Source organism: Oncorhynchus mykiss, chromosome Y (genome assembly GCF_013265735.2).
Source record: "Oncorhynchus mykiss isolate Arlee chromosome Y, USDA_OmykA_1.1, whole genome shotgun sequence".
Taxonomy (NCBI): Eukaryota; Metazoa; Chordata; class Actinopteri; order Salmoniformes; family Salmonidae; genus Oncorhynchus; species Oncorhynchus mykiss.
Genome location: NC_048593.1, coordinates 45,570,117 through 45,594,337, shown reverse-complemented (window position 1 = coordinate 45,594,337; position 24,221 = coordinate 45,570,117). Strand labels below are relative to the sequence as shown.

The following is a 24,221-nucleotide window of genomic DNA, read 5'->3' as shown; positions in this document are numbered from 1 at the left end:
TATGGTGATAATATGGTATGGTGATAATATGGTATGGTGAGGTCTCTCAGTATGGTGATAATATGGTATGGTGATAATATGGTATGATGGTAATATGGTATGGTGGTAATATGGTATGGTGGTAATATGGTATGGTGAGGTCCCTCAGTATGGTGATAATATGGTATGGTGATAATATGGTATGGTGATAATATGGTATGGTGAGGTCTCTCAGTATGGTGATAATATGGTATGGTGATAATATGGTATGGTGATAATATGGTATGGTGAGGTCTCTCAGTATGGTGATAATATGGTATGGTGATAATATGGTATGGTGATAATATGGTATGGTGAGGTCTCTCAGTATGGTGATAATATGGTATGGTGATAATATGGTATGGTGATAATATGGTATGGTGAGGCTCCTCAGTATGGTGGTAATATGGTATGGTGAGGTCTCTCAGTATGGTGATAATATGGTATGGTGGTAAAATGGTATGGTGATAATATGGTATGGTGAGGCTCCTCAGTATGGTGGTAATATGGTATGGTGATAATATGGTATGGTGATAATATGGTATGGTCTCTCAGTATGGTGATAATATGGTATGGTGAGGTCTCTCAGTATGGTGATAATATGGTATGGTGATAATATGGTATGGTGATAATATGGTATGGTGAGGTCTCTCAGTATGGTGATAATATGGTATGGTGATAATATGGTATGGTGATAATATGGTATGGTGGTAATATGGTATGGTGAGGTCTCTCAGTATGGTGATAATATGGTATGGTGATAATATGGTATGGTGAGGTCTCTCAGTATGGTGATAATATGGTATGGTGATAATATGGTATGATGGTAATATGGTATGGTGATAATATTGTATGGTGGTAATATGGTATGGTGGTAATATGGTATGGAGAGGTCTCTCAGTATGGTGATAATATGGTATGGTGATAATATGGTATGGTGAGGTCTCTCAGTATGGTGGTAATATGGTATGGTGAGGTCTCTCAGTATGGTGATAATATGGTATGGTGATAATATGGTATGGTGAGGTCTCAGTATGGTGATAATATGGTATGGTGATAATATGGTATGGTGATAATATGGTATGGTGAGGTCTCTCAGTATGGTGGTAATATGGTATGGTGAGGTCTCTCAGTATGGTGATAATATGGTATGGTGGTAATATGGTATGGTGATAATATGGTATGGTGATAATATGGTATGGTGAGGCTCCTCAGTATGGTGGTAATATGGTATGGTGATAATATGGTATGGTGATAATATGGTATGGTGGTAATATGGTATGGTGATAATATGGTATGGTGAGATCTCTCAGTATGGTGATAATATGGTATGGTTATAATATGGTATGGTGAGGTCTCTCAGTATGGTGATAATATGGTATGGTGATAATATGGTATGGCGAGGTCTCAGTATGGTGGTAATATGGTATGGTGAGGTCTCTCAGTATGGTGATAATATGGTATGGTGAGGTCTCTCAGTATGGTGATAATATGGTATGGTGATAATATGGTATGGTGATAATATGGTATGGTGAGGTCTCTCAATATGGTGGTAATATGGTATGGTGAGGTCTCTCAGTATGGTGATAATATGGTATGGTGATAATATGATATGGTGAGGTCTCTCAGTATGGTGATAATATGGTATGGTGATAATATGGTATGGCGAGGTCTCTCAGTATGGTGGTAATATGGTATGGTGAGGTCTCTCAGTATGGTGATAATATGGTATGGTGAGGTCTCTCAGTATGGTGATAATATGGTATGGTGATAATATGGTATGGTGATAATATGGTATGGTGAGGTCTCTCAGTATGGTGATAATATGGTATGGTGATAATATTGTATGGTGGTAATATGGTATGGTGATAATATGGTATGGAGAGGTCTCTCAGTATGGTGATAATATGGTATGGTGGTAATATGGTATGGTGAGGTCTCTCAGTATGGTGGTAATATGGTATGGTGAGGTCTCTCAGTATGGTGGAAATATGGTATGGTGATAATATGGTATGGTGATAATATGGTATGGTGGTAATATGGTATGGTGAGGTCTCTCAGTATGGTGGTAATATGGTATGGTGAGGCTCCTCAGTATGGTGGTAATATGGTATGGTGAAAATATGGTATGGTGATAATATGGTATGGTGGTAATATGGTATGGTGGTGATATGGTATGGTGAGGCTCCTCAGTATGGTGGTAATATGGTATGGTGATAATATGGTATGGTGATAATATGGTATGGTGAGGTCTCTCAGTATGGTGATAATATGGTATGGTGATAATATGGTATGGTGATAATATGGTATGGTGATAATATGGTATGGTGATAATATGGTATGGTGGTAATATGGTATGGTGGTAATATGGTATGGAGAGGTCTCTCAGTATGGTGATAATATGGTATGGTGAGGTCTCTCAGTATGGTGGTAATATGGTATGGGGAGGTCTCTCAGTATGGTGATAATATGGTATGGTGATAATATGGTATGGTGAGGTCTCAGTATGGTATGGTGATAATATGGTATGGTGATAATATGGTATGGTGAGGTCTCTTAGTATGGTGGTAATATGGTATGGTGAGGTCTCTCAGTATGGTGATAATATGGTATGGTGGTAATATGGTATGGTGAGGCTCCTCAGTATGGTGGTAATATGGTATGGTGATAATATGGTATGGTGATAATATGGTATGGTGATAATATGGTATGGTGATAATATGGTATGGTGGTAATATGTTATGGTGATAATATGGTATGGTGATAATATGGTATGGTGAGATCTCTCAGTATGGTGATAATATGGTATGGTGATAATATGGTATGGTGGTAATATGGTATGGTGAGGTCTCTCAGTATGGTGATAATATGGTATGGTGATAATATGGTATGGTGATAATATGGTATGGTGAGGTCTCTCAGTATGGTGATAATATGGTATGGTGATAATATGGTATGATGGTAATATGGTATGGTGGTAATATGGTATGGTGGTAATATGGTATGGTGAGGTCCCTCAGTATGGTGATAATATGGTATGGTGATAATATGGTATGGTGATAATATGGTATGGTGAGGTCTCTCAGTATGGTGATAATATGGTATGGTGATAATATGGTATGGTGATAATATGGTATGGTGAGGTCTCTCAGTATGGTGATAATATGGTATGGTGATAATATGGTATGGTGATAATATGGTATGGTGAGGCTCCTCAGTATGGTGGTAATATGGTATGGTGAGGTCTCTCAGTATGGTGATAATATGGTATGGTGGTAAAATGGTATGGTGATAATATGGTATGGTGAGGCTCCTCAGTATGGTGGTAATATGGTATGGTGATAATATGGTATGGTGATAATATGGTATGGTCTCTCAGTATGGTGATAATATGGTATGGTGAGGTCTCTCAGTATGGTGATAATATGGTATGGTGATAATATGGTATGGTGATAATATGGTATGGTGAGGTCTCTCAGTATGGTGATAATATGGTATGGTGATAATATGGTATGGTGATAATATGGTATGGTGGTAATATGGTATGGTGAGGTCTCTCAGTATGGTGATAATATGGTATGGTGATAATATGGTATGGTGATAATATGGTATGGTGAGGTCTCTCAGTATGGTGATAATATGGTATGGTGATAATATGGTATGATGGTAATATGGTATGGTGATAATATTGTATGGTGGTAATATGGTATGGTGGTAATATGGTATGGAGAGGTCTCTCAGTATGGTGATAATATGGTATGGTGATAATATGGTATGGTGAGGTCTCTCAGTATGGTGGTAATATGGTATGGTGAGGTCTCTCAGTATGGTGATAATATGGTATGGTGATAATATGGTATGGTGAGGTCTCAGTATGGTGATAATATGGTATGGTGATAATATGGTATGGTGATAATATGGTATGGTGAGGTCTCTCAGTATGGTGGTAATATGGTATGGTGAGGTCTCTCAGTATGGTGATAATATGGTATGGTGGTAATATGGTATGGTGATAATATGGTATGGTGATAATATGGTATGGTGAGGCTCCTCAGTATGGTGGTAATATGGTATGGTGATAATATGGTATGGTGATAATATGGTATGGTGGTAATATGGTATGGTGATAATATGGTATGGTGAGATCTCTCAGTATGGTGATAATATGGTATGGTTATAATATGGTATGGTGAGGTCTCTCAGTATGGTGATAATATGGTATGGTGATAATATGGTATGGCGAGGTCTCAGTATGGTGGTAATATGGTATGGTGAGGTCTCTCAGTATGGTGATAATATGGTATGGTGAGGTCTCTCAGTATGGTGATAATATGGTATGGTGATAATATGGTATGGTGATAATATGGTATGGTGAGGTCTCTCAATATGGTGGTAATATGGTATGGTGAGGTCTCTCAGTATGGTGATAATATGGTATGGTGATAATATGATATGGTGAGGTCTCTCAGTATGGTGATAATATGGTATGGTGATAATATGGTATGGCGAGGTCTCTCAGTATGGTGGTAATATGGTATGGTGAGGTCTCTCAGTATGGTGATAATATGGTATGGTCTCTCAGTATGGTGATAATATGGTATGGTGATAATATGGTATGGTGATAATATGGTATGGTGAGGTCTCTCAGTATGGTGATAATATGGTATGGTGATAATATTGTATGGTGGTAATATGGTATGGTGATAATATGGTATGGAGAGGTCTCTCAGTATGGTGATAATATGGTATGGTGGTAATATGGTATGGTGAGGTCTCTCAGTATGGTGGTAATATGGTATGGTGAGGTCTCTCAGTATGGTGGAAATATGGTATGGTGATAATATGGTATGGTGATAATATGGTATGGTGGTAATATGGTATGGTGAGGTCTCTCAGTATGGTGGTAATATGGTATGGTGAGGCTCCTCAGTATGGTGGTAATATGGTATGGTGATAATATGGTATGGTGATAATATGGTATGGTGGTAATATGGTATGGTGGTGATATGGTATGGTGAGGCTCCTCAGTATGGTGGTAATATGGTATGGTGATAATATGGTATGGTGATAATATGGTATGGTGAGGTCTCTCAGTATGGTGATAATATGGTATGGTGATAATATGGTATGGTGATAATATGGTATGGTGATAATATGGTATGGTGATAATATGGTATGGTGGTAATATGGTATGGTGGTAATATGGTATGGAGAGGTCTCTCAGTATGGTGATAATATGGTATGGTGAGGTCTCTCAGTATGGTGGTAATATGGTATGGGGAGGTCTCTCAGTATGGTGATAATATGGTATGGTGATAATATGGTATGGTGAGGTCTCAGTATGGTATGGTGATAATATGGTATGGTGATAATATGGTATGGTGAGGTCTCTTAGTATGGTGGTAATATGGTATGGTGAGGTCTCTCAGTATGGTGATAATATGGTATGGTGGTAATATGGTATGGTGAGGCTCCTCAGTATGGTGGTAATATGGTATGGTGATAATATGGTATGGTGATAATATGGTATGGTGATAATATGGTATGGTGATAATATGGTATGGTGGTAATATGTTATGGTGATAATATGGTATGGTGATAATATGGTATGGTGAGATCTCTCAGTATGGTGATAATATGGTATGGTGATAATATGGTATGATGGTAATATGGTATGGTGATAATATTGTATGGTGGTAATATGGTATGGTGAGGTCTCTCAGTATGGTGATAATATGGTATGGTGATAATATGGAATGGTGATAATATGATATGGTGAGGTCTCTCAGTATGGTGATAATATGGTATGGTGATAATATGGTATGGTGAGGTCTCTCAGTATGGTGATAATATGGTATGGTGATAATAAGGTATGGTGAGGTCCCTCAGTATGGTGATAATATGGTATGATGATAATATGGTATGGTGATAATATGGTATGGTGATAATATTGTATGGTGGTAATATGGTATGGTGATAATATGGTATGGAGAGGTCTCTCAGTATGGTGATAATATGGTATGGTGGTAATATGGTATGGTGAGGTCTCTCAGTATGGTGGTAATATGGTATGGTGAGGTCTCACAGTATGGTGGTAATATGGTATGGTGATAATATGGTATGGTGATAATATGGTATGGTGGTAATATGGTATGGTGAGGTCTCTCAATATGGTGATAATATTGTATGGTGGTAATATGGTATGGTGAGGTCTCTCAGTATGGTGGTGATATGGTATGGTGAGGCTCCTCAGTATGGTGGTAATATGGTATGGTGATAATATGGTATGGTGATAATATGGTATGGTGAGGTCTCTCAGTATGGTGATAATATGGTATGGTGATAATATGGTATGGTGATAATATGGTATGGTGATAATATGGTATGGTGATAATATGGTATGGTGGTAATATGGTATGGTGGTAATATGGTATGGAGAGGTCTCTCAGTATGGTGATAATATGGTATGGTGAGGTCTCTCAGTATGGTGGTAATATGGTATGGGGAGGTCTCTCAGTATGGTGATAATATGGTATGGTGATAATATGGTATGGTGAGGTCTCAGTATGGTATGGTGATAATATGGTATGGTGATAATATGGTATGGTGAGGTCTCTTAGTATGGTGGTAATATGGTATGGTGAGGTCTCTCAGTATGGTGATAATATGGTATGGTGGTAATATGGTATGGTGAGGCTCCTCAGTATGGTGGTAATATGGTATGGTGATAATATGGTATGGTGATAATATGGTATGGTGATAATATGGTATGGTGATAATATGGTATGGTGGTAATATGTTATGGTGATAATATGGTATGGTGATAATATGGTATGGTGAGATCTCTCAGTATGGTGATAATATGGTATGGTGATAATATGGTATGATGGTAATATGGTATGGTGATAATATTGTATGGTGGTAATATGGTATGGTGAGGTCTCTCAGTATGGTGATAATATGGTATGGTGATAATATGGAATGGTGATAATATGATATGGTGAGGTCTCTCAGTATGGTGATAATATGGTATGGTGATAATATGGTATGGTGAGGTCTCTCAGTATGGTGATAATATGGTATGGTGATAATAAGGTATGGTGAGGTCCCTCAGTATGGTGATAATATGGTATGATGATAATATGGTATGGTGATAATATGGTATGGTGATAATATTGTATGGTGGTAATATGGTATGGTGATAATATGGTATGGAGAGGTCTCTCAGTATGGTGATAATATGGTATGGTGGTAATATGGTATGGTGAGGTCTCTCAGTATGGTGGTAATATGGTATGGTGAGGTCTCACAGTATGGTGGTAATATGGTATGGTGATAATATGGTATGGTGATAATATGGTATGGTGGTAATATGGTATGGTGAGGTCTCTCAATATGGTGATAATATTGTATGGTGGTAATATGGTATGGTGAGGTCTCTCAGTATGGTGGTAATATGGTATGGTGAGGTCTCTCAGTATGGTGATAATATGGTATGGTGATAATATGGTATGGTGATAATATGGTTTGGTGAGGTCTCTCAGTATGGTGATAATATGGTATGGTGGTAATATGGTATGGAGATAATATGGTATGGTGAGGTCTCAGTATGGTGATAATAAGGTATGGTGAGGTCCCTCAGTATGGTGATAATATGGTATGGTGATAATATGGTATGGTGAGGTCCCTCAGTATGGTGATAATATGGTATGGTGATAATATGGTATGGTGAAAATATGGTATGGTGAGGTCTCTCAGTATGGTGATAATATGGTATGGTGATAATATGGTATGGTGAGGTCTCTCAGTATGGTGATAATATGGTATGGTGATAATATGGTATGGTGAGGTCCCTCAGTATGGTGATAATATGGTATGGTGATAATATGGTATGGTGATAATATGGTATGGTGAGGTCTCTCAGTATGGTGATAATATGGTATGGTGATAATATGGTATGGTGAGGTCTCTCAGTATGGTGATAATATGGTATGGTGAGGTCCCTCAGTATGGTGATAATATGGTATGGTGATAATATGGTATGGTGAGGTCTCTCAGTATGGTGATAATATGGTATGGTGATAATATGGAATGGTGATAATATGATATGGTGAGGTCTCTCAGTATGGTGATAATATGGTATGGTGATAATATGGTATGGTGAGGTCTCTCAGTATGGTGATAATATGGTATGGTGATAATAAGGTATGGTGAGGTCCCTCAGTATGGTGATAATATGGTATGGTGATAATATGGTATGGTGATAATATGGTATGGTGAGGTCTCTCAGTATGGTGATAATATGGTATGGTGGTAATATGGTATGGTGATAATAAGGTATGGTGAGGTCCCTCAGTATGGTGATAATATGGTATGGTGATAATATGGTATGGTGATAATATGGTATGGTGAGGTCTCTCAGTATGGTGATAATATGGTATGGTGATAATATGGTATGGTGATAATATGGTATGGTGAGGTCTCTCAGTATGGTGATAATATGGTATGGTGATAATATGGTATGGTGATAATATGGTATGGTGAGGTCTCTCAGTATGGTGATAATATGGTATGGTGATAATATGGTATGGTGATAATATGGTATGGTGAGGCTCCTCAGTATGGTGGTAATATGGTATGGTGAGGTCTCTCAGTATGGTGATAATATGGTATGGTGGTAAAATGGTATGGTGAGGTCTCTCAGTATGGTGATAATATGGTATGGTGATAATATGGTATGGTGATAATATGGTATGGTGAGGTCTCTCAGTATGGTGATAATATGGTATGGTGATAATATGGTATGATGGTAATATGGTATGGTGATAATATTGTATGGTGGTAATATGGTATGGTGGTAATATGGTATGGTGGTAATATGGTATGGTGATAATATGGTATGGTGAGGTCTCTCAGTATGGTGGTAATATGGTATGGTGAGGTCTCTCAGTATGGTGATAATATGGTATGGTGATAATATGGTATGGTGAGGTCTCAGTATGGTGATAATATGGTATGGTGATAATATGGTATGGTGATAATATGGTATGGTGAGGTCTCTCAGTATGGTGGTAATATGGTATGGTGAGGTCTCTCAGTATGGTGATAATATGGTATGGTGATAATATGGTATGGTGAGGTCTCTCAGTATGGTGATAATATGGTATGGTGAGGTCCCTCAGTATGGTGATAATATGGTATGGTGATAATATGGTATGGTGAGGTCTCTCAGTATGGTGATAATATGGTATGGTGATAATATGGAATGGTGATAATATGATATGGTGAGGTCTCTCAGTATGGTGATAATATGGTATGGTGATAATATGGTATGGTGAGGTCTCTCAGTATGGTGATAATATGGTATGGTGATAATAAGGTATGGTGAGGTCCCTCAGTATGGTGATAATATGGTATGGTGATAATATGGTATGGTGATAATATGGTATGGTGAGGTCTCTCAGTATGGTGATAATATGGTATGGTGGTAATATGGTATGGTGATAATAAGGTATGGTGAGGTCCCTCAGTATGGTGATAATATGGTATGGTGATAATATGGTATGGTGATAATATGGTATGGTGAGGTCTCTCAGTATGGTGATAATATGGTATGGTGATAATATGGTATGGTGATAATATGGTATGGTGAGGTCTCTCAGTATGGTGATAATATGGTATGGTGATAATATGGTATGGTGATAATATGGTATGGTGAGGTCTCTCAGTATGGTGATAATATGGTATGGTGATAATATGGTATGGTGATAATATGGTATGGTGAGGCTCCTCAGTATGGTGGTAATATGGTATGGTGAGGTCTCTCAGTATGGTGATAATATGGTATGGTGGTAAAATGGTATGGTGAGGTCTCTCAGTATGGTGATAATATGGTATGGTGATAATATGGTATGGTGATAATATGGTATGGTGAGGTCTCTCAGTATGGTGATAATATGGTATGGTGATAATATGGTATGATGGTAATATGGTATGGTGATAATATTGTATGGTGGTAATATGGTATGGTGGTAATATGGTATGGAGAGGTCTCTCAGTATGGTGATAATATGGTATGGTGATAATATGGTATGGTGAGGTCTCTCAGTATGGTGGTAATATGGTATGGTGAGGTCTCTCAGTATGGTGATAATATGGTATGGTGATAATATGGTATGGTGAGGTCTCAGTATGGTGATAATATGGTATGGTGATAATATGGTATGGTGATAATATGGTATGGTGAGGTCTCTCAGTATGGTGGTAATATGGTATGGTGAGGTCTCTCAGTATGGTGATAATATGGTATGGTGGTAATATGGTATGGTGATAATATGGTATGGTGATAATATGGTATGGTGAGGCTCCTCAGTATGGTGATAATATGGTATGGTGATAATATGGTATGGTGATAATATGGTATGGTGAGGTCTCTCAGTATGGTGATAATATGGTATGGTGATAATATGGTATGGTGAGGTCTCTCAGTATGGTGATAATATGGTATGGTGAGGTCCCTCAGTATGGTGATAATATGGTATGGTGATAATATGGTATGGTGAGGTCTCTCAGTATGGTGATAATATGGTATGGTGATAATATGGAATGGTGATAATATGATATGGTGAGGTCTCTCAGTATGGTGATAATATGGTATGGTGATAATATGGTATGGTGAGGTCTCTCAGTATGGTGATAATATGGTATGGTGATAATAAGGTATGGTGAGGTCCCTCAGTATGGTGATAATATGGTATGGTGATAATATGGTATGGTGATAATATGGTATGGTGAGGTCTCTCAGTATGGTGGTAATATGGTATGGTGATAATAAGGTATGGTGAGGTCCCTCAGTATGGTGATAATATGGTATGGTGATAATATGGTATGGTGATAATATGGTATGGTGAGGTCTCTCAGTATGGTGATAATATGGTATGGTGATAATATGGTATGGTGATAATATGGTATGGTGAGGTCTCTCAGTATGGTGATAATATGGTATGGTGATAATATGGTATGGTGATAATATGGTATGGTGAGGTCTCTCAGTATGGTGATAATATGGTATGGTGATAATATGGTATGGTGATAATATGGTATGGTGAGGCTCCTCAGTATGGTGGTAATATGGTATGGTGAGGTCTCTCAGTATGGTGATAATATGGTATGGTGGTAAAATGGTATGGTGAGGTCTCTCAGTATGGTGATAATATGGTATGGTGATAATATGGTATGGTGATAATATGGTATGGTGAGGTCTCTCAGTATGGTGATAATATGGTATGGTGATAATATGGTATGATGGTAATATGGTATGGTGATAATATTGTATGGTGGTAATATGGTATGGTGGTAATATGGTATGGAGAGGTCTCTCAGTATGGTGATAATATGGTATGGTGATAATATGGTATGGTGAGGTCTCTCAGTATGGTGGTAATATGGTATGGTGAGGTCTCTCAGTATGGTGATAATATGGTATGGTGATAATATGGTATGGTGAGGTCTCAGTATGGTGATAATATGGTATGGTGATAATATGGTATGGTGATAATATGGTATGGTGAGGTCTCTCAGTATGGTGGTAATATGGTATGGTGAGGTCTCTCAGTATGGTGATAATATGGTATGGTGGTAATATGGTATGGTGATAATATGGTATGGTGATAATATGGTATGGTGAGGCTCCTCAGTATGGTGGTAATATGGTATGGTGATAATATGGTATGGTGATAATATGGTATGGTGGTAATATGGTATGGTGATAATATGGTATGGTGAGATCTCTCAGTATGGTGATAATAAGGTATGGTGATAATATGGTATGGTGAGGTCTCTCAGTATGGTGATAATATGGTATGGTGATAATATGGTATGGCGAGGTCTCAGTATGGTGGTAATATGGTATGGTGAGGTCTCTCAGTATGGTGATAATATGGTATGGTGAGGTCTCTCAGTATGGTGATAATATGGTATGGTGATAATATGGTATGGTGATAATATGGTATGGTGAGGTCTCTCAATATGGTGGTAATATGGTATGGTGAGGTCTCTCAGTATGGTGATAATATGGTATGGTGATAATATGATATGGTGAGGTCTCTCAGTATGGTGATAATATGGTATGGTGATAATATGGTATGGCGAGGTCTCTCAGTATGGTGGTAATATGGTATGGTGAGGTCTCTCAGTATGGTGATAATATGGTATGGTGAGGTCTCTCAGTATGGTGATAATATGGTATGGTGATAATATGGTATGGTGATAATATGGTATGGTGAGGTCTCTCAGTATGGTGATAATATGGTGTGGTGATAATATTGTATGGTGGTAATATGGTATGGTGATAATATGGTATGGAGAGGTCTCTCAGTATGGTGATAATATGGTATGGTGGTAATATGGTATGGTGAGGTCTCTCAGTATGGTGGTAATATGGTATGGTGAGGTCTCTCAGTATGGTGGAAATATGGTATGGTGATAATATGGTATGGTGATAATATGGTATGGTGGTAATATGGTATGGTGAGGTCTCTCAGTATGGTGGTAATATGGTATGGTGAGGTCTCTCAGTATGGTGATAATATGGTATGGTGGTAAAATGCTATGGTGATAATATGGTATGGTGAGGCTCCTCAGTATGGTGGTAATATGGTATGGTGATAATATGGTATGGTGATAATATGGTATGGTGGTAATATGGTATGGTGGTAATATGGTATGGTGAGGCTCCTCAGTATGGTGGTAATATGGTATGGTGATAATATGGTATGGTGATAATATGGTATGGTGAGGTCTCTCAGTATGGTGATAATATGGTATGGTGATAATATGGTATGGTGATAATATGGTATGGTGATAATATGGTATGGTGGTAATATGGTATGGTGGTAATATGGTATGGAGAGGTCTCTCAGTATGGTGATAATATGGTATGGTGAGGTCTCTCAGTATGGTGGTAATATGGTATGGTGAGGTCTCTCAGTATGGTGATAATATGGTATGGTGATAATATGGTATGGTGAGGTCTCAGTATGGTATGGTGATAATATGGTATGGTGATAATATGGTATGGTGAGGTCTCTTAGTATGGTGGTAATATGGTATGTGAGGTCTCTCAGTATGGTGATAATATGGTATGGTGGTAATATGGTATGGTGATAATATGGTATGGTGATAATATGGTATGGTGAGGCTCCTCAGTATGGTGGTAATATGGTATGGTGATAATATGGTATGGTGATAATATGGTATGGTGATAATATGGTATGGTGATAATATGGTATGGTGGTAATATGTTATGGTGATAATATGTTATGGTGATAATATGGTATGGTGAGATCTCTCAGTATGGTGATAATATGGTATGGTGATAATATGGTATGATGGTAATATGGTATGGTGATAATATTGTATGGTGGTAATATGGTATGGTGAGGTCTCTCAGTATGGTGATAATATGGTATGGTGATAATATGGAATGGTGATAATATGATATGGTGAGGTCTCTCAGTATGGTGATAATATGGTATGGTGATAATATGGTATGGTGAGGTCTCTCAGTATGGTGATAATATGGTATGGTGATAATAAGGTATGGTGAGGTCCCTCAGTATGGTGATAATATGGTATGATGATAATATGGTATGGTGATAATATGGTATGGTGATAATATTGTATGGTGGTAATATGGTATGGTGATAATATGGTATGGAGAGGTCTCTCAGTATGGTGATAATATGGTATGGTGGTAATATGGTATGGTGAGGTCTCTCAGTATGGTGGTAATATGGTATGGTGAGGTCTCACAGTATGGTGGTAATATGGTATGGTGATAATATGGTATGGTGATAATATGGTATGGTGGTAATATGGTATGGTGAGGTCTCTCAATATGGTGATAATATTGTATGGTGGTAATATGGTATGGTGAGGTCTCTCAGTATGGTGGTAATATGGTATGGTGAGGTCTCTCAGTATGGTGATAATATGGTATGGTGATAATATGGTATGGTGATAATATGGTTTGGTGAGGTCTCTCAGTATGGTGATAATATGGTATGGTGGTAATATGGTATGGAGATAATATGGTATGGTGAGGTCTCAGTATGGTGATAATAAGGTATGGTGAGGTCCCTCAGTATGGTGATAATATGGTATGGTGATAATATGGTATGGTGAGGTCCCTCAGTATGGTGATAATATGGTATGGTGATAATATGGTATGGTGATAATATGGTATGGTGAGGTCTCTCAGTATGGTGATAATATGGTATGGTGATAATATGGTATGGTGAGGTCTCTCAGTATGGTGATAATATGGTATGGTGATAATATGGTATGGTGAGGTCCCTCAGTATGGTGATAATATGGTATGGTGATAATATGGTATGGTGATAATATGGTATGGTGAGGTCTCTCAGTATGGTGATAATATGGTATGGTGATAATATGGTATGGTGAGGTCTCTCAGTATGGTGATAATATGGTATGGTGAGGTCCCTCAGTATGGTGATAATATGGTATGGTGATAATATGGTATGGTGAGGTCTCTCAGTATGGTGATAATATGGTATGGTGATAATATGGAATGGTGATAATATGATATGGTGAGGTCTCTCAGTATGGTGATAATATGGTATGGTGATAATATGGTATGGTGAGGTCTCTCAGTATGGTGATAATATGGTATGGTGATAATAAGGTATGGTGAGGTCCCTCAGTATGGTGATAATATGGTATGATGATAATATGGTATGGTGATAATATGGTATGGTGATAATATTGTATGGTGGTAATATGGTATGGTGATAATATGGTATGGAGAGGTCTCTCAGTATGGTGATAATATGGTATGGTGGTAATATGGTATGGTGAGGTCTCTCAGTATGGTGGTAATATGGTATGGTGAGGTCTCACAGTATGGTGGTAATATGGTATGGTGATAATATGGTATGGTGATAATATGGTATGGTGGTAATATGGTATGGTGAGGTCTCTCAATATGGTGATAATATTGTATGGTGGTAATATGGTATGGTGAGGTCTCTCAGTATGGTGGTAATATGGTATGGTGAGGTCTCTCAGTATGGTGATAATATGGTATGGTGATAATATGGTATGGTGATAATATGGTTTGGTGAGGTCTCTCAGTATGGTGATAATATGGTATGGTGGTAATATGGTATGGAGATAATATGGTATGGTGAGGTCTCAGTATGGTGATAATAAGGTATGGTGAGGTCCCTCAGTATGGTGATAATATGGTATGGTGATAATATGGTATGGTGAGGTCCCTCAGTATGGTGATAATATGGTATGGTGATAATATGGTATGGTGATAATATGGTATGGTGAGGTCTCTCAGTATGGTGATAATATGGTATGGTGATAATATGGTATGGTGAGGTCTCTCAGTATGGTGATAATATGGTATGGTGATAATATGGTATGGTGAGGTCCCTCAGTATGGTGATAATATGGTATGGTGATAATATGGTATGGTGATAATATGGTATGGTGAGGTCTCTCAGTATGGTGATAATATGGTATGGTGATAATATGGTATGGTGAGGTCTCTCAGTATGGTGATAATATGGTATGGTGAGGTCCCTCAGTATGGTGATAATATGGTATGGTGATAATATGGTATGGTGAGGTCCCTCAGTATGGTGATAATATGGTATGGTGATAATATGGTATGGTGATAATATGGTATGGTGAGGTCTCTCAGTATGTTGAAGATATGGTATGGTGAAGTCCAAAAGGAGAGAGACTAATCCAAAAGGAGAGAGACTAATCAACAGGAGACTAATCCAAGGGAGAGAGACTAATCAACAGGAGACTAATCCAAGGGAGAGAGACTAATCCAAAAGGAGAGAGACTAATCAACAGGAGAGAGACTAATCAACAGGAGAGAGACTAATCCAAAAGGAGAGAGACTAATCAAGAGGAGAGACTAATCAACAGGAGAGACTAATCCAAAAGGAGAGAGACTAATCAACAGGAGACTAATCCAAAAGGAGAGAGACTAATCCAAAAGGAGAGAGACTAATCAACAGGAGAGAGACTAATCAACAGGAGAGAGACTAATCCAAAAGGAGAGAGACTAATCAACAGGAGAGAGACTAATCCAAAAGGAGAGAGACTAATCCAAAAGGAGAGAGACTAATCAACAGGAGAGAGACTAATCAACAGGAGAGAGACTAATCCAAGGGAGAGAGACTAATCAACAGGAGACTAATCCAAGGGAGAGACACTAATCAACAGGAGAGAGACTAATCAACAGGAGAGAGACTAATCAACAGGGGAGAGACTAATCAACAGGGGAGAGACTAATCAACAGGAGAGAGACTAATCAACAGGAGAGAGACTAATCAACAGGATAAAGACTAATCAACAGGAGAAAGACTAATCAACAGGAGAGAGACTAATCCAAAAGAAGTGACTAATCAACAGGAGAGAGACTAATCAAGAGGAGAGAGACTAATCAACAGGAGAGAGACTAATCAACAGGAGAGAGACTAATCAACAGGAGAGAGACTAATCAACAGGAGAGAGACTAATCAACAGGAGAGAGACTAATCAACAGGAGAGAGACTAATCAACAGGAGAGAGACTAATCAACAGGAGAGAGACTAATCAACAGGAGAGACTAACTAGGTTTCCCCTTTCGGTAGGTTTTATCTTTGGATAAAAAAACACATGATTTCTCTCTAGGTCTCCGTCTGCCTCTCTCGGTCTCTGTCTGCCTCTCTCGGTCTCTGTCTGCCTCTCTCGGTCTCTGTCTGCCTCTCTCGGTCTTTGGATAAAAAACACATGATTTCTCTCTAGGTCTCCGTCTGCCTCTCTCGGTCTCTGTCTGCCTCTCTCGGTCTCTGTCTGCCTCTCTCGGTCTCTGTCTGCCTCTCTCGGTCTCTGTCTGCCTCTCTCGGTCTCCGTCTGCCTCTCTCGGTCTTTGGATAAAAAAACACATGATTTTGTACGACTCAAAATGTGTAAGAATTACAACAAAGATCCAGTTTACAAAAATGACCATATTCATTTCAGGTCAAATAATATACCAGGACAAATTACCTAGCAACAGAATGCGAGCTTGATCTCCATGAATGTGTCTTTCGACCGGTCTCCTAATTAATATAGTTGGTTCACAGTGGGTTTTGGTATTTTAATCTGCGCGTCATGAACGTACGCGTCTTGTGAGGGGGGGACAGACAAAAATCAAGATGTGCACGATGGCGCCCTCGGATGCAGGCCGGTTTGATCAAGGTTTTAGGCTGCGTTTACACAGGCAGCAAAATTCTGATATTTGATTCACTAATTGATCTTTTGGCCTATCACATCTGATCACATCTGATCTGAATTGGGCTGCATGTGTAAACGCAGCCAAACTCTCTCTATCCAATAAACTGCCCCAGTACTTCACATATATATATTTTATGGCAAAACAACAGTGTACCTGATGAAGTCTCGCTCTGTGAAATGAAATGCACACAACAGATCCACCGTCTGAGAATGCAGCTCTTTGATTGGGTGCCGGGTGCGGGCGCGGACCTTGTCGATGCTATTTCGACCAATCTGGTTGAACTCCAGGTAACTGACCTCCAGGAAGAGGGCGGAACCGAGGCCAGAGGAGCAGGACTTGAACAGCTCATTGGTCGAGATCCCCACCTGGGAGAGGCAAAGGGGACGAGGGTTAGACAGTGGCTCACTTGAAATGATACCTAACGTGATAAATAGCAGCTATTGTGTAACGGCTATCATTAAGTTTAACAACCAACCATCCACACATACAGACCCTCTCCTCACCTGGAAGGATCCTGACTGGTTGCTGGCTCGGTCCACGGCAATGTGAAAGGTTGGCCACTCCACCTGAAGCTCAGAGCTCCACCACCAGGTGGCAGTAGTAGTAACAACCGCATTCCAATCTCTATCTGTTACGCTAGCATTAGCATTACTGTTAGCATTAGCATTGGCGGTTGCGTAGTCAATCTGCTCCAGGCAGAAGCGGAATGTTCCAGCGTACAGGAAACAGGAGCAGTTGAATTCTAAAATCAAGTCAGATCAAAGTGTATTTGTAATATGGGACACAGCGTAGTGTACATAGTTTCCTACAACAGAGCACATATACAGTATTTAGAGAGTTTAGCCAGCTTTTAGAATGAATAAAATGTTTCCTACAACAGAGCACATATACAGTATTTAGAGAGTTTAGCCAGCTTTTAGAATGAATAAAATGTTTCCTACAACAGAGCACATATACAGTATTTAGAGAGTTTAGCCAGCTTTTAGAATGAATGAAATGTTTCCAACAACAGTATTTAGAGAGTTTAGCCAGCTTTTAGAATGAATGGAATGTTATCGCTCTTCAGCATTGTATTTATCCATTCATGACGAAAATTTGGAATCTTGTACAAATTCTGAAAATTCTGTGAACTGCTATTGGTCAATATTGCCCATGGGGAGCCAACATGGCTGCCATGAAATGTAGTTTCATTTAAATGCATCGTAATGCAGAAACCTCAATGTCCTCACTAAATACACGGCTCTGACTTTCAGTAAAGACATTGTCTGTAGACAATTAGAACGCCACAAGTTTTGTCTACAGACAATGTCGTTAGACCAAGTAGAAACCAGAGCACTAACCTAATCTCCCCTCTGATTGGTTGGCTGGCAGGGTTCTGGTGAGCAGGGTGGCGTTGGTTTCCGTGTCAACCAGAGTTAGGGTCATGTTCCGGATGTCGGAGGAAGCGTTGTGGTCTGCGGTGTCGTAGTTGAGGAACACACTGCTGTTACTAAGTGCAACATGGACGGAGGGCCACAGGTGGAGGCCAGCCATAGCTATACAATCAGAGAAGGGGGCAGATTTATTTCAATAGTAGGTAGTTAGGTAGACAGTAAGAAAAATCATGTAGATTTCATCAATTATGGTATCTCTGTGTTTGTTTGTCTGCCTGTCTACCTCTAAGTCTCGGTCTCTGTCTGCCTCTCTCGGTCTCTGTCTGCCTTTCTCGGTCTCTGTCTGCCGCTGTCTCTCTACGTCTCTTTTTCTGTCCGTCTGTCTGTCTCTCTCTGCCTGTCTCTGTGTCTCTCTCTGCCTGTCTCTGTGTCTCTCTCTGCCTGTCTCTGTGTCTCTCTCTGCCTGTCTCTGTGTCTCTCTCTCTGCCTGTCTCTGTGTCTCTCTCTCTGCCTGTCTCTGTGTCTCTCTCTCTGCCTGTCTCTGTGTCTCTCTCTCTGCCTGTCTCTGTGTCTCTCTCTCTGCCTGTCTCTGTGTCTCTCTCTATTTCTGTCCGTCTCTCTCTGTATCTTTGTAGTACAGGGCTGCAGTGGCATTGTGATGTGTGAATGCCGCTGTGTATAGGTCACATCCTGTCACACCCTACAAAGGGAAGAGGGTGGAGGAACAGACTGCCCCTCCCTTCAACCATCTCCCTCCATCTCTTCAACACTCTCTCTCTCCCTTACCCTCTCTCCCTTCCCCTCTCTCCCTTCCCCTCTCTCCCTCTCTCCCTCTATTTCCTGTCCCAGTGGTCTTTCCTCTCTCAGCAGGTTTGAATGGGTTTGGTTGACCTTCATACTAAAAACGTATGTCCCTATTGGCACCCTATTCCCTATTTAGTGCACTACTTTTGACCAGGACCCCATAGGGAATAGGGTGCCATTTGGGACAAACTTCAATAGCAAGAGGTAGAGTAGAACAAAGAGAACTGAGATTTTTTAAAAGTGTGTATTTATAGAAATCAACTTTGTTGTGTTCATGTGTGTTCATGTGTGTTCATGTGTGTTCATGTGCCTTCAGAAAGTCTCACCACTTGATTTGTTCCAGATTTTGTTGCGTTACAAATTGGGATTAAAATGGATTTAATTGTACTTTATTTATTTTCAACGATCTACACAAAATACTGTAATGTCAATGTAGAAGAAAAATTCAGGGCTAGAGAGACTAATCCACAGGAGAGACTAATCCACAGGAGAGACACTAATCCACAGGAGAGACTAATCAACAGGAGAGAGACTAATCAACCACTAGGCTACCTGCCTCCCCTCCACTCTAACAACGAGGCTACCTGCCGCCCCTCCACTCTAACCACTAGGATACCTGCCGCCCCTCCACTCTAACCACTAGACTACCTGCCGCCCCTCCACTCTAACCACTAGACTACCTGCCGCCCCTCCACTCTAACCACTAGGATACCTGCTCCTAGCCCTGACTCGCCCCTGGTCCCTGCTCCTAGCCCTGACTCGCCCCTGGTCCCTGCTCCTAGCCCTGCTCCTAGCCCTGACTCTCCCCAGGTATCCTAGTGGTTAGAGTGGAGGGGCGGCGGGTATCCTAGTGGTTAGAGTGGAGGGGCGGCAGGTAGCCTAGTGGTTAGAGTGGAGTTGAGGTAGTCTATTGTGACGTCACCGTGGGGTATTGTGACGTCACCGTGGGGTATTGTGACGTCACCGTGGGGTATTGTGACGTCACCGTGGGGTATTGTGACGTCACCGTGGGGTATTGTGACGTCACCGTGGGGTATTGTGACGTCACCGTGGGGTATTGTGACGTCACCGTGGGGTATTGTGACGTCACCGTGGGGTATTGTGACGTCACCGTGGGGTATTGTGACGTCACCGTGGGGTATTGTGACGTCACTGTGGGGTATTGTGACGTCACTGTGGGGTATTGTGACGTCACTGTGGGGTATTGTGTGTAGATGGGTGAGAAAAAAAAACAAATTTAGTCCATTATGAATTCAGGCTGTAACACAACATGTGGACTAATACTTTCTGAATGCTGTGTGTGTGTGTGTGTGTGTGTGTGTGTGTCAAAACGTAAATATGTGTAACAAAGAAAGTACATATCTACTTACAAGTCACTGACATTACAAGACAACATTGATAACGAGCACATTTGGGAAAGAGGAAACAGTACCGTCGTAATTTATTTTCATTGTTTTGCACCCTGCTACCGAGCATCATACCCTGCATCATACCCTGCTACCGAGCATCATACCCTGCTACCGAGCATCATTCCTTGCATCATACCCTGCTACCGAGCATCATACCCTGCTACCGAGCATCATACCCTGCATCATACCCTGCTACCCGAGCATCATACCCTGCTACCGAGCATCATACCCTGCTACCGAGCATCATACCCTGCTACCGAGCATCATACCCTGCTACCGAGCATCATACCCTGCTAACCAAGCATCATACCCTGCTACCGAGCATCATACACTGCTACTGAGCATCATACCCTGCTACCGAGCATCATACCCTGCATCATACCCTGCTCCGGAGCATCATACCCTGCTACCGAGGATCATACCCTGCTCCGGAGCATCATACCGAGCATCATACCCTGCTACCGAGCATCATACCCTGCTACCCGAGCATCATACCCTGCATCATACCCTGCTACCGAGCATCATACCCTGCTACCGAGCATCATACCCTGCTACCGAGCATCATACCCTGCTACCGAGCATCATACCCTGCTACCCGAGCTTCATACCCTGCTACCCGAGCATCATACCCTGCTACCGAGCATCATACCCTGCTACCCGAGCTTCATACCCTGCTACCCGAGCTTCATACCCTGCTACCCGAGCTTCATACCCTGCTACCGAGCATCATACCCTGCTACCGAGCATCATACCCTGCTACCCGAGCATCATACCCTGCTACCGAGCATCATCCCCTGCATCATACTCTGCTACCGAGCATCATACCCTCCTTCTGAGCATCATACCCTGTTACCGAGCATCATACCCTGCTACCGAGCATCATCCCCTGCATCATACCCTGCTACCCGAGCATCATACCCTGCTACCGAGCATCATACCCTGCTACCCGAGCTTCATACCCTGCATCATACCCTGCTACCCGAGCATCATACCCTGCTACCGAGCATCATACCCTGCTGCCCGAGCATCATACCCTGCTACCGAGCATCATACCCTGCTACCGAGCATCATACCTTGCTACCGAGCATCATACCCTGCTACCCGAGCTTCATACCCTGCTACCCGAGCATCATACCCTGCTACCGAGCATCATACCCTGCTACCCGAGCTTCATACCCTGCTACCGAGCATCATACCCTGCTACCGAGCATCATACCCTGCTACCCGAGCATCATACCCTGCTACCCGAGCATCATACCCTGCTACCGAGCATCATACCCTCCTTCCGAGCATCATACCCTGCTACTGAGCATCATACCCTGCTCCGGGATCATACCCTGCATCATACCCTGCTACCGAGTATCATACCTTGCTACCGAGCATCATACCTTGCTACTTATCATGCATATCAGTGAGACCCTATCACAGGGATGGGACTGGTTCAATGAGGACCTGTACGGTGTGCAAGGTTTCACTCCAGCCCAGCACTTACACACTTAACGGACACCCCTGTACCCCCTCAAGCATACAAAATATATATATATATAAACATACAAAACATGTATACAAACATACAAAACATGTATACAAACATTGTGCAAGTTCTCCCACTTAAAAAGATGAGGCCTGTAATTTTCATCATAGGTACACTTCAACTATGAAAAAAATCCAGAAAATCACATTGTAGGATTTTTAATGAATTTATTTGCAAATTATGGTGGAAAATAAGTATTTGGTCACCTACAAACATGCAAGATTTCTGTCTCTCACAGACCTGTAACTTCTTCTTTAAGAGGCTCCTCTGTCCTCCACTCGTTACCTGTTTTAATGGCACCAGTTTGAACTTGTTATCAGTATAAAAGACACCTGTCCACAACCTCAAACACTCACACTCCAAACTCCACTATGGCCAAGAGCAAAGAGCTGTCAAAGGACACCAGAAACAAAATTGTAGACCTGCACCAGGCTGGGAAGACAATCTGCAATAGGTAAGCACTTGGTTTGAAGAAATCAACTGTGGGAGCAATTATTAGGAAATGGAAGACATACAAGACCACTGATAATCTCCCTCGATCTGGGGCTCCACGCAAGATCTCGCCCCGTGGGGTCAAAATGATCACAAGAACGGTGAGCAAAAATCCCAGAACCACACCCTAGTGAATGACCTACAGAGAGCTGGGACCAAAGTAACAAAGCCTACCATCAGTAACACACTACGCCGCCAGGAACTCAAATCCTGCAGTGCCAGACGTGTCCCCCTGCTTAGGCCAGTACATGTCCAGGCCCATCTGAAGTTTGCTAGAGAGCATTTGGATGATCTAGAAGAAGATTGGGAGAATGTTATATGGTCAGATGAAACCAAAATAGAGCTTTTTGATAAAAACTCAACTCGTCATTTTTGGAGGACAAAGAATGCTGAGTTGCATCCGAAGAACACCATACCTACTGTGAAGCTTGGGGGTGGAAACATCATGCTTTGGGGCTGTTTTTCTGCAAAGGGACCAGGACGACTGATCCGTGTAAAGGAAAGAATGAATGGGGCCATGTATCGTGAGATTTTGAGTGAAAACCTCCTTCCATCAGCAAGGGCATTGAAGATGAAACGTGGCTGGGTCTTTCAGCATGACAATGATCCCAAACACACCGCCCGGGCAAAGAAGGAGTGGCTTCGTAAGAAGCATTTCAGGGTCCTGGAGTGGCCTAGCCAGTCTCCAGATCTCAACCTGTTACTGTAATTTAATTATACCAATGTGTTTTCATTAATTGAATTCCCTTAATCTATTTTATGAGAATTTGTAAGATTCTTGTTTGCATAAAATAGACGGAGACCAGTCTTATCAATAATTTATTAGAATAATAATTTATTCTTGGAGCACGCTGCCACGTTACCACGAGCAACAGTTTATATACAATAACATGACGTCATTTCATTGCTGTTAAAATGAATCTCCTCCTCTCGACCGAGACAAAGGGAACTTTAAAAGTTCATTCTGAGTTAATTCTGACCCACTAGCACATACAGAGGACACACAACACAACTGAATTAACTTTTGACTCCTCACCATTATTGATCACCACTTAGCTGACAGTTCTAATTAACAGAAAACCTAGAAATGCACTCACTGCCTTATCTAAAACACCCCAGAGCTCAGTTTCTGTAGGGTCAACCATAGGTTAACGACCTTATCTGTTTACTTAATCCACAACCCATTCCTTTCTTCCTAGTTGGAATGGTGTTCATTAACTTTAATTACTTCTTGTCTGTGTCACACAATCCCTTCTTATGAACTCATATTGTTAATCAGATAT

At 40.8% G+C, this 24,221-nt stretch overlaps 1 protein-coding gene across 1 annotated transcript in view; it reads right to left on the bottom strand.

Annotated features, from left to right (window-relative positions):
• Window positions 1–24,221, bottom strand: part of LOC110509476 (thrombospondin type-1 domain-containing protein 1) — a 75,182-nt gene that overhangs the window by 25,773 nt on the left and 25,188 nt on the right. Inside the window, exons 3-5 of the mRNA XM_036967921.1 lie at window positions 18,667–18,861; window positions 17,830–18,068; window positions 17,480–17,691 (exon numbers count right to left, since the gene is read on the bottom strand). Coding sequence (XP_036823816.1) covers window positions 17,480–17,691; window positions 17,830–18,068; window positions 18,667–18,861 — 646 coding nt within the window. The remainder of the gene's footprint in view (window positions 1–17,479; window positions 17,692–17,829; window positions 18,069–18,666; window positions 18,862–24,221) is intronic.